The sequence below is a fragment of the Pleurodeles waltl genome, chromosome 7, assembly GCF_031143425.1.
Source record: "Pleurodeles waltl isolate 20211129_DDA chromosome 7, aPleWal1.hap1.20221129, whole genome shotgun sequence".
Classification (NCBI taxonomy): Eukaryota; Metazoa; Chordata; class Amphibia; order Caudata; family Salamandridae; genus Pleurodeles; species Pleurodeles waltl.
In genome coordinates this window covers 253,431,501-253,444,061 of record NC_090446.1, presented here as the reverse complement: position 1 = coordinate 253,444,061, position 12,561 = coordinate 253,431,501, and the positions used below count along the sequence as shown (strand labels likewise).

Sequence of the window (12,561 nt, the reverse complement as noted above, 5' to 3'; positions counted from 1 at the left end):
TCCTTTGTGCCATTTTTACAGCCCCCCCCCTAGCGCTGGAAAACACCCCCTTGCATACATTATGCCTGGCGCATTGTGCCACTTTGTAAATATGGCGCAGCATTTTTGCCCTTCCAATGCCACATTAGCGTAGAAAAAACTGATGGTAATATGACGTTGGAATGGTGCTAGGCCACCATAAATCCAGGCCAAAGTCTCTCAGTTTGTGCATGATCTGCAGATTTCGCAGCTCAGTAACATGGAGAGTCAGCCAATGTTCACTGCTTCTGACTTATACTGTGTGATGCTAAAAAAGATAAGATTCGACTTTGATTGACTCATTCAGGTCAGGCATCCATGTAAAACCTGTGTTCCGGCAGTTGTTGAAGTTATTGGATATGATAAGATCTCACGGCAACTTTCCAAGTTGGGTTAATATCCCTTAGACAATTCAATGTCTCACAACCAAATGCACATAAGGTTCAGCTAAAAATATATGTATGGTGCCAATTTTGTATGCGAGGGTGTAAATCCCAGGATGAACTACGTTTCCATTCAACACACATTTGCCAGGCCAGGTCTTACTATGACAGCCTGACTTCAACATTATGTACCTGGTGGGCCAGAGAAGTACTTGAGAGAGAAGCAGTTACTTCTGGACTCAGGGTAACTGAGAGTTCTACTATTTTAGATGCTTTAATGAAAGGCATGAGACACTTTCATGCATTTATAATAACATTTATTAGTACCATGTGCCACGTATTTATTCATTCTTCAATGTGATATAGGGCCTCATTGCAACATTGGCGGCCGGTTACTGCCGCCCGCCAAGCTGTAACCGTTGTGCGGCCACCAATGCGGCCCCACTTCCCGGCCCAGCGGGGATGTGGGCCGCAACATGGGAGCCGGCTCCAAATGAAGCCGGCGGTGTTGCGGCCGTGCGACGGGTGCAGTTGCACCCGTCGCACTTTTCACTGTCTGCACAGCAGACAGTGAAAAGCAGCATGGGGCCCTGTCAGGGGGGCCCCTGCACTGCCCATGCCACGACTCCCCGTACCGCCAGCCTTTTCCTGGCGGTTCAGACCGCCAGAAAAAGGCTGGCGGTCGGGGAGTCGTAATCCCTGTCGGATTACATCCGCCGGGGCCATTGTGGCGGTAAACCACCGGCCCCGGCGGTGCGACCGCAGCGCTACCGCAGCGGTCATAATACGCCGGGAGGCACCGCCAACCTGTTGGCGGTGCTCCCGTCGTTTTGGCCCTGCGGTTGTAATACCGCCAGGGTCATAATGACCACCTTAGTCTTCTCTGTCTTATAATTTTGAAGAATTATTTGGCCTAGAAATCCACTGCTGTTCTTTATACACAAACATGTATAACAACCTGTTCATAAGCTTTCCTCAGTGCTACAAGCACATACCATATGTCCATAGTTCAACCTAAAATCATACCTGACATCATAATGAGTTTGACATTGTCAACACATATGGCCCAATCCACGAAACAATGTGTTCACCTTAGTTTGAAATTGATGACACATAACTGTACACTTGTAAATCTAATGACTATATTAACTATATCTAGTTTGATGCCAGTCAAACGGAATAGTATATAGGAGGAAATTTACTCACAAGCATGAGGAATGGGCATTCCAGAATAGGAATGCCATGTAAACTCTTGCATACCAACAGTTTCACAGGTTTGTGAATATACACCAGCATTTATATGGCCCACACCCAATGAGGATTATGTCAAATATTTACTTCTGTCACAGGCAGAAGTAAATCCACATTCAGGGTGGGAATCACATGGACACCCCAAGCCTGGGGGGGCCCTGGGAGAGATATTTTTCCACGGTGAGAAGTATTTTCCCAAGAAGAAAAGTATATAAAAATTAGCATGTATAATTATTCATTCATAAATGTAAAACATGTATATTTACCCATGTGTAAATCCTCAATCATATAATTACTCCTGATAACCTGTTACTGTCATAGCTTCCAGGATAGTATTTTGAGAACAAAAAAATGCATCAATGTACTCCAAATGTATGTGTAAACCTAATAGTGCAGATTTCCACATTTTTAGAATCAGTTCTGTGAGCGGTGTGGCACCATAATATTGTAGTGTGAACATCATCTGACATACATATTGGGTTTTAAATATTGTCAACGTAAATAATAGAAATGCCACACAAAGTAGGACAATACGTTTGTAAATTATATTTACTACATGGTATGTCAATCAATATTTCCAACTATGATATTATTACATTACACTCATGCGAGCAATGTCATTATAAAATACCAACACACATTTGAACAATACAAATTTAATTGCATGCACATACCTCATGCCAATGGTCCCAGGATGAAAGGAACTCAGAGGCAATATCACAGCCATCTATTCCCTGAATACATGGTGTGCCCTTTGACAAACCCTCAATTTGACAACACATGGCCTATTGTAGTTCTCCAAGCTGAGCCATGTACATGTCTGTGTAAGAGCGACAGGTTTTCTATGCCTTGAGGAATTATTAGGAAACATTGACAAAAGATATGCCAAAATATAAGCCATATGTTTGAGCAGTGGACTACACAGAATATAAACCATGAACGGTATTGAAATAAGCAAAAAGCAAACAGTTATATTCTGTTTAGACAAGGATTGTATGAATAATGCATGTCAATAGGACTGATGTTTTGAAAAGAATCTGGTGAGTTGAAGATATATGTCATATATTCAAACATAATTACTAAGGACTGACTAAGATTACAATAATCACACGATCAGTTATGATTTATGAAATCAATTAAGCCAGTGGTGAGTCTGATAACATCTGAAATTGTGTGGGTATATTTGCCCATGGGCAGAAGGAGGGGTAGACTTACTAAGTATTCCTTGAGCACTCGCATAGCGCAACACAACACAAAAAGTAATTGTGATTAACAATGCATAATAAAAAGCCTGCAAATGTACAGCAGAATTGTGTTGCACCACAAGCATCCATACAACTGTTAGTAAATCTACCCATAGTGCCACCTTATTCTTCACCTGGTGCAGAAGTTTTGGTCATCTAGTGCTTGTGTCACCCCTGTTACCGGTCCATTGGAATTACAAAATCCAAGCTAAATCTGCAGACCCAATGTCTTTCACCCAATGACTTTGCCAGTTAAAAGTTATTGTCCAGGGGAAAGGAAGGAATTTTATTCCGCTACTTGGGTGGTCATGAGTGACGGATAATTAATAGAAACATATAATTTCCTGCTACTGTTTGTTGTCCTTTAGCTCACAATTTACTTTCATAATATGATGATGATAATGATCTTAGCTTACCAGTTGCTTGAAAAATGTCATTAGCTTGGGTTTGGGAGGTTTGCTGTCTTCTTTAGATTTCTTTGCCTTGTCATCAGTACTTTGGCTTTTACTTTCATCTTTATTAGGAGGACACGCTTGTACAGTAGATTCAACCTTTGCGGTCTCCATTTCAGGCTCAGCTGCACTCTAATTTGTTAAAAAGTAGACTTCAGATTTCAATTTAAAGAAAGTTTCATTAAATTGATACAGATATATTAAACCCAAAACACTTTTTGAAAATGAATGTGTATTTAAATCAATGATAAAGCATATGTAATGTTCTACCTCAAATTTAAGATGCTGTGAATCTTAAAAATGTTTTGAATCGATAAAAGTGATAAATAGATTGTATTTCACTGCTCTGCAGATGAATATACAAATGCACTCAAATATTCATCAGCGTTTACAGCACTCTAATCAGTTTCAGGAGTAGGTCATTTGATTTTTTTTATTATTATTTTGTAAAAACCACTACACATCTTCAAAAGCAAAATCTGCCATTTCTGAAAAGTAATGCTATTAGATCATACGGTTCAATTCATGCAATTAGATTAAAAAACAAAATGTATTTTTCTTATCCTACAAACTCACTGTTGAAAAACAAATACAGTCATTTCCTTTGAATGTCTATTTTTATTCATTGTATTGATTCTGGATGAGAGCTTACTTTGCTATTAAATATGCTATGCATTACAAGCAAGGGAGAAAGAGAGCTCCAGATGCTGGAGCACAAGCACAAAAGGAAAAGTATCATGAATGATCCTCCACATCTCACATAGCATGGAAGGTTTGCAAAAGCTTATGTTTAATTGCTTTGCTATCCCTGAAGAACTCAGGGTCAACATAGCTGATTCATGAATGGAAAACAGGTTCAGAGATTTTAATGATCTAAACTGTGTTGTGATTTCTAGACTGAAGATGCCACGTCACATAAATCAAATGTAGATTTGTAAGGAGATAAGCGTATGCTGAGGTGCAAATGAAACATGTGCAATTTCATGATCTGACAAATAAAATTACTATCCATTTTTACATTAGTTCCGGTCTCGGCACAAGTCCAGATGAATATCGTACAGTCAATGCCCAGGATTGGATCCTGTATAGAAGGCATCAATTTAAGATGGCATAGAGGTTTCATCTTCACAGTTACATGCATCACTGATTCCATGACCACTGCTAACTCTACATACCAGTTTCTGTGCAAGTGTCAAATGTGGCAATACTACCCCTTTATTCAATCTTTTCCCTTCTTTAAAGTGTTTAAACTTTTAGAAAGACCACCTTTTGGTCATAAACAAGACCATGATGCATATCCTGACTCATTTTCCTCCAGAATCAGGAAGGGGCATGCATTAGCAGCGTTCTCTCCATTGTATAACCCTATCATACTCATACACCACAAAACTCAATGAAGCACATGCCTCACTTTCCACTCTGCAGTTTTGTTTCAAAATGTATTACAGCACAGGCAAAAATGATCTGCTGTGAGATCCAAGATTTACCAGGGAGAGCAAGATGATCTAGCTTTGAGAGTGCTGTTTCCCTGTGTGAACCAGGCCCCTGCAAGATTGCACCAGAGCTCTGATCTTACTGACGAAAACTGTACCATACTCCGGGGCTACAGCATCCTTCAGATCTTGGCTTAAGTTTCAAATAATTTAAACAATGACTTCATCCTTAGCCTAGATGCTCAGAGCTATTCATTGTATTCACTTGAGTAGTGTGCCAATGGGAGTTTGAAGCTCAGATATGCATTAGAAGGACTAAACAATGCCAGAAGGCTCTGGATTTTGCTTCCGGTGCTCACCGATGGAAGCTATTGAATGTTGAAACCTCTTTTGATAACTATTTCCCTACTTTGCTCTTCCAATTTGGTCCCCAGGTGAACTCACGATCTGCATGACCAGAAATCTATGGGGACAATTCCTGACCTCCAGAAAAGTAGGAAGTCTTGAACTGATATTCTAACAGGAATTCTCTTCATTACCATATTGCACCAAATCACAATGGTTTGCGGGGATGCCTTGTATTTAGAATTGCTGAAACAAGCAGTAACACTCTATGCAACTCTCCTATTGGGTTTCTGGAGTTGGCCTCTGCCTTTAAACACAACTTAAACAAACACCTATTTTCTATTTGACCACAATCAGCTCAGTGCTGTGTGCATGCTGCCTAGTGCAGAACTAAAGGTCACTCCAATGTAATTGAATCAAATAGACTAGCTAATAGCCTGGAGGTGAGGGTCTGGATCACTTTCTAATGCTTGACCGTATTGGGAACTCTTGCCATCATCCCACAAAGGATGATGCTTTATGCATTCCTGGCTGGTCTGAAAACATGGACAGTGCACCAAAAAATCACAGGAGAAATATTGTGCTTTCAGTATCATTCATTGTTTGCACACATCTTCCAAAAAAACATCGATGTAAAATAAAAACAAATAGATGTCAGAAATGTTGTACAATGTATCATATTTTGCATTGATTAGTTGCAGTAATAGAACAAAGGTGCAGAAGAAAGGATTCTCAAATTACATCTATCATAAGATTAGCAGAAATCTAATCTTGTTTCTTGTACTTGAAAATCCCCCAAAGAATAACCAGGAGAGGAAAATAGTAAGCTTTATTTGTTATGGGCGGAATGTTAAGAACGAGGGAGAGGCTCTCAAGTGCATATGGGTAATGGGTATGATGATAAATCATACTAGCAGGACATGACATTTGCAAAGTTGAATTTTTGCCTATAGATTGTGTCTTGTCACCAACACTTTGGGCGTTATTGCCCCATTATTGTTTTGGACATGGTAAAGTTGACCATCAATTTTAGGAGGAGGATGAAAGTGACACATCTCAACAGGATCCAACAAGGATCTGAGACTATTCCAGGACGATCCTTACTAAGAAACAAAATGGACATGTCAGAAGACAAGGGACAGCACAGAGGGAAGTTTGGGATTATAAAGGTCCAATGTTTGATCACGCGATGGCATAAGGACTAAGCAGTTAATCAAAGTGGTATCTGTAGAACAATTTCTGTAGTACCTTTGACAGATTCCATTGCCCATATGCTTTGTTTGAGTGCTGGCTACCATGCTCTTACGTTTCAAATGCCTAGATGAAGTTGGAGTCTTCTGACATTTTCAAGAATCTTATCAGTATCAACAGCATTTTAAGAATTCTGTTTTAATGCACATTGTAACAGCACACTACGGTGACATTAAAGAGGCATTGCATAAATCAGGATTGCAAATCGCAAGGGAGAGAGGTTGCAGGCTTGATGAGAGGTACAGCTGTGTTTGCTTGAAGCCAGACCAATTTAATTCCTATTAGATAAACTGGTTCCAGTAACTACTTAGTTCACGTTTGGTAGTTTGGCACAGTGCATGTTGTTCTGAACCACAACCGCAAAAGACTATTATAGTTAGGAAATAAATGACTTAAAGTTTCCAATCAAATGGAAACAAAAAAAAGAAACATTTATTTAGTAAGATGACATCCAACTGTGTGTAGGGTTAAGGAGTTACTGTGAAAACAAAAAAGTTATTTTAAAGGAAGCAATGAGAACTCAAAAATTAAATGGGGTCTATGGAGTGTGATAGACAGAGCCCTAGACACCCTCCACTGAAGACTGGTGATGAAGGATGAGTACATACCAGTTGATGGTTCACTGCTGGCACATAGGATTTGGGAAATATACACTATCGGCACTGACATGGGAACTGAGACATGGTGAGATAGTTGCTTATTCTTGTTAAAGCTTTGACCTTTGCTCTTAGATATTTTAGAAAACGAATTTTGGAACATATAAGGGCAGTCCAAAATGGTGATAACAACTATGTAATGCCTAAACAGTTGAATAATCATGTGGGAGCTGATTGGCTACATATGAGATTCTTTGAAAAAACATGAGAGAGGAGGTGACAGAGTACAAAAGTTAAGACGTCTGGAATCAAGCCTCATAATTAGATTAAAAACCAAGACCCCATTTGGGATCAATGGGGATGAAGAACTTTATTGCCATCTTTAATTTTAATTAATTTTCTTTAACTTGCTTTAGAAATCTAAACCTTTTGAATACATTTGTTGGGTTTTTTGCCTCTATGAGAGGCAGCATGTGATATGTAGTGAATTTTGCTGAAGAGCATGATTAATATGTATATAGACACATGGATATTGATATATATGTATATATAAATATATATATATATATATATATATATATATATATATATATATATATATATATATATATAAATATGTTTAACATCAGAGTAAATGGTAAAGAGCTGTTTGGATGAAATAGTAAAGCAGGGATAGGTAGAAAAATGGGAGAAAAAATATGCTTTCAAGCACTAGTCTGTTAGAAGATTATCTGACCTGCTTATTTGAGCTGCAGCTTAAGAAATATGAAAATTCAAAAGTGAAAAATATTCGGCAATGACAACATGGCAAGAGAGCCATCTGTTTGTTTCTATGTGCATATATATTTTGTTTTCCCTCTTATGATGTCTCCCTTTTGAAAGCTGGCAAATTTAAATTTTAATTCAAAATTTGTTGGGTGTAATTAAGAGAAGGTCAAAAAATATTTGGTTTTAATATTTGCAATATTTATATTAGTTTTGCATTTTGTATTTTATTTGTCACTGGGTGGGTGTTTATTATGGAACAATTTGGTAAAACTACATATCACAGAATGTCCCATAATGCCATGTAATAGGAGAACCTTTAAATGAAGGTGTAAATGGATCACTTACTCACCGTGATCAAGACCTTGGTGGTTGAAACACTTTGGTAGTGTTTGGGTACTCATTTCTGTTGGAAGAATAAATTTCAAACACAAGTATTCCCGTGTGCTGTGTATGACTTTGTGTCACTTGGTGGAGAGGTTTTTACAGGGGTGGCCCTTCCCTGACACGAGCACCGACTTAATAGAGCGCGTCCTGAGAGGGCCACTTGGAGAAAAAAAAAAATATATATATATATATATATGTATATATATATATATATATATATATATATATATATATATATATATACATATATATAACCTACTGGTGATAGTCAGAGATTAGTTATATATAGGACCTAATTTCCATAGGAATAGCATTTTTTGTTTTGTCTGTAACTCTGGAGCAATTTGATGAATCTTCATGCAATTTTCAAACCTAGTTTGCCACTCAGTCTGGCTAATGTTTTGAGAGTTGTGGGGTGATTCGTCAAGCAGGGGCTGAGAAAAACAGAGTCCCAAAATGAGTTTTCCTCATGCAATTTGCTATAGGGATTTTAGTCACAACTACAGCCTGAACCGCTAAACTGATTTACACCAAATTTGGCTGAAATCTAGAACTTGGTCCAGAAAGAGTGCCTTCAGCGTTATTAAAGAAAAAAAACGTTTGTATATCTAGAGACATGGATTCCTCTGTGGATCCACCCACAGAGGATCTGCAGATCAAGAGATAAAAGCATGGCCCAGATTGGAAAGCCGCAACCTGAGAGAAAAGTGTCAGCTGCCATTTTGTTTATCGGTTGGTCCCGGGGATAAAAAAACAAAATGAAGGTATCCTAACCCCATAGGACAGATGGAGGGGTCTGTGAGGGACCAATCATGGCGAGAAATTGCCACAATTTGTTTTGGCCCATGTGATGCTCAGCACGGCCCCACCCCGATGCTCAGCTCGCCCCCCAGTGTAACTTTACGATGGATCCGTGGATCTGAAGTGAAATGAACAAAATACACTCACTTACACATCAAACCCCTGGTGTGCACGACCAAAGGCCGTGCGCAGTGTGGGGTTGACTGCATGCGGGGGTTTGCGCGCAGGGCCTAGTCGCATTATAAAACATTTTCACATGCACAATGTCTACAAAACATTATCATGGTGATAGAATTACAATAGACAAGAGATTAGGTTAACATTCAAGGTAACAATACCAACAACAGCATTCCTACAAAACTAGACTAAGACTCTATGGGGACTATTCCTAACCTACAAACAAAGTCTTCTGTAATAGGTTACTTCAATCAGGCTATTAAACAGCTGGAATACAAAAGTAGCTATTGCTTTCTGTCTAATCAACCGAGCTTCATACACAGACTTGGAAACTGCGATTACTAGCACCACCTTGGGGTCGCTTCTGCAAATTCTCAGTGCATTTACACAGCTTGTCATACACAATGAACTACTCATAGTCACTAGCCATCTAGATCTTGGTTTGGAACAGGCTGCACATCACCATGGCAATACCCCGCCCACAGATTGTATTTATCCAAGGAAGGCAACCAAGTTGAAGTAAAAGTGGCGTTTGGCTGAGTGCCAATCCTAAACTGCAAGAAAAAGCATCTAGAACGCACTAGACTTCCTCAGCCGTAAACACATTTTTGTGCAAGAGAAAGGACATGATTTGGCTACCCATATAATCAGATGGCTTGCTACAAACAACAAATGGGGCCCAATACCTTTCTTTGACAGCAACGGTCATGGATGTAGAAATAGAAGATGCAATGTGTCAATAGCTGCCCAGCCTCAAATTGTTTAGGCACTGTTTAACAATGACTAGCCTTTGGATCTTTTGAATACTATGGAGGCACATAATATTGCTTAGGGCATCTCTATGCAGTTTTAGCTCATTATTAGATCATATGTGAAGCCACTAAAGTAACCTAACCAATTCTGTGATTGGCTTGAGAGTGAGGTCAATCCTAAGGGACAATAGAGGAGTGCCTTGGTCCAAATTCAAGAGCTCCATTGAAAAGTTATTTTTACCACCCCATAATTAGGTAGTGGAGCAGTGGCCTTATAACTTTGCCTCATATAGGGCAGCACTCCTGGCTTGGTGGTTATATATTCCTATTACTGTGGGAACCGGGTGCAAAGGAGCCCTTTTAGTAAATCTAATGATGGGAGAGATCCGGTGCTTAATCAAAGGCCAGCTCTTGGAAATCTGAGGTGCCCATGACTCTGAGTCCGACAAACAAATCCCTTGGTACTCAAACTCCTTTACCATCTCCAGCAAACTACAACACAATCTAATAATTCCTCAAGCATTGTTCTGCTTATTGTGAACCACCAACTTGTTTTTTTGAGCATATATTTCCAGGCCATGCAACTCACAAAACAAGTGGAATCTATTAATGAGTGTTTGCAAGCTGGAAAATGTTTTCGAAATAAGAAGGGTGTCACCTGCAAAGCCAATGCTCCGGCTTGCCAAGATTTGGAAGTCATTCTCAGATCTCCTCAAAAACCCTATACAGTTGTTAATAAATAAAAGAAAAAGGGTCAGACCAGAACACAATTCTGGCAAACGACTTTTCTGACAGCAGTTTTCTCAGTCATTTAGCCATTGGGACCCCACTGAGTCCATACATAATACCCTCATGGAGGGGTATGCTGATGTTGAGTAGGCTTTTTGGCCTTTACAGAGCAGAAAATACCTTCCACAGTTTTTCTGAAGGGACCATGTCGAAGGCAGGCCTAAGGTAGCTCGAAGATCGATAAATCTACAATTTTCAAAAGAAAGTAATGAAAATGTATTTTTCAATGTTGCATCCCATATATGAATAGCAGCTGATCAAAACCACAATCACAGCTGACTTACGAAAGTTCTCATATAGTAAATTACCAGGATACCTGCCTTTCAATTTTAGGACACAGCACATGTGGCTGGGTTCTCTCATCAGCAGGCCTCTGCTACACTAAAGGTCAAATACTAGACCTCTATGACAAATATAATGGAGGATATGCGGCAAAAGAAGGATTCTCTAAATGTAAGCTTCATTATGGACTTCTTTCTAACTAAATTGTTCAAGTGGTAAGACAAGAATGAATAATTGTATTAGAGGCAAGTTCAAATAATGTGTTCTTTCCCTGTGGCACAGACCAGCTATTTGACATTTACTTGTTTCTATCTGCTTGTTCTTTTTAGAAATTAGCGCTTAAATTACGTAGTGTACGTGGGATAATAGCACTAGTGGAGGGGATGTCCAAATTAAAGTTGTTTGCAGACGACATGGTTTTGTATCTCAAGCCCGATAAAGCAAACATGAAGGGGGGCTTTCGATCTGTTAAAGGAATGTAGGGCATTGGGGTATACAAGGTAAACCAAAGTAAGATGGAAATGTTGCTTTTAAGTGCAACAGGTGAGGAATTACTGGTATTCCTAGAACATCATGTAAGGGCTCAAAGCCCAGGCAGGTATTTAAGCATACATGTTACTGGTCATCCTTCCCAGCTATTTCAGCTAAACGACATCACTATGCGGAGAATGGCACAAGAACTTTGGATAGATGGAATCTCCTCCCCTGACATTTATCGGGAGGGTAGCATTAGTCAAGATGTCGATATTACCTCTATTCCAGTTGTTGTTTTCCAACATCCCTATCAAAATTATTAGTAGTTATTTTCAGGAACTCAATTCCCCTTATAGAAGTTTTATTTGGAATACGAAGGCATTCAGTGGTTAAGAGCAGGCTTATGGCTATTGGGAGCTGGTACAGGTTGCTGTGTAGTATTTCGAGTCCGGATGTTATCCTAGGTTTCTCCAAATAATTTATGTGAAAACTCAATGTAGACTTATGAGGACGATTGGCAGGCTATCTCTGAGATGGGGGACAAGTCGTTGAGAGCAGCTAATTTTAAGAGAAGGTGCTTTCTCTCCCAATGGTTGGCATACAACACTCCTAATGCTCTGCATAGAACGTACCCTGATGTCGACCACCAATGTTTTCGCTGCCAACGGGATAATGCGGGTGACTGGCTCCATATATTTTTTATGTGTTCAAAATTAAGGTATTTTTGGGAGGGGCTATTCTCCACTATAAGTAAAGGAGTAAAGATTACTATGGCCCCCGAGGCCAGTCTAGCATTATTTGGTGTGTCGCAGGAGAGTCGGAGAACCAATAAGGTAGGTTAGCGTTTTTTATAAACAATTGCATTAGTAGTTGCCTGGTCCTTAATTCTCCAAAGTTGGAGGACTAGCCTGGTCCCTACATTGCAGAGATGATGGGAGAAAATGTTAAGGGCAAAACAATTTGAAGAAGCCTACGCAAAACGTGTTGGGGGTTTTAAAAGGTTTGCAGCCATGTAGTCCGATTTTGAGCCCCTTGAATCTAATTCGGGTTTGGGCGGTTTCCATTAGCAATTCCTGCTAAGTGTTTTTTACGTTAAACTGTCCGGGCCTTTTCCACATAATTCAGGGCATCAGAATAGTATTCATGCTGCTCCAACAGGTT

At 39.5% G+C, this 12,561-nt stretch overlaps 1 protein-coding gene across 6 annotated transcripts in view; it reads right to left on the bottom strand.

The window, feature by feature from the left end:
- The window catches only part of BCAS1 (brain enriched myelin associated protein 1), a 364,378-nt gene that overhangs the window by 57,917 nt on the left and 293,900 nt on the right, over positions 1-12,561 (bottom strand). For all 6 annotated transcript variants that reach the window (XM_069243624.1, XM_069243621.1, XM_069243622.1 and 3 more), the window contains one exon: positions 3,313-3,480. In XM_069243624.1, coding sequence (XP_069099725.1) covers positions 3,313-3,480 — 168 coding nt within the window. The remainder of the gene's footprint in view (positions 1-3,312; positions 3,481-12,561) is intronic.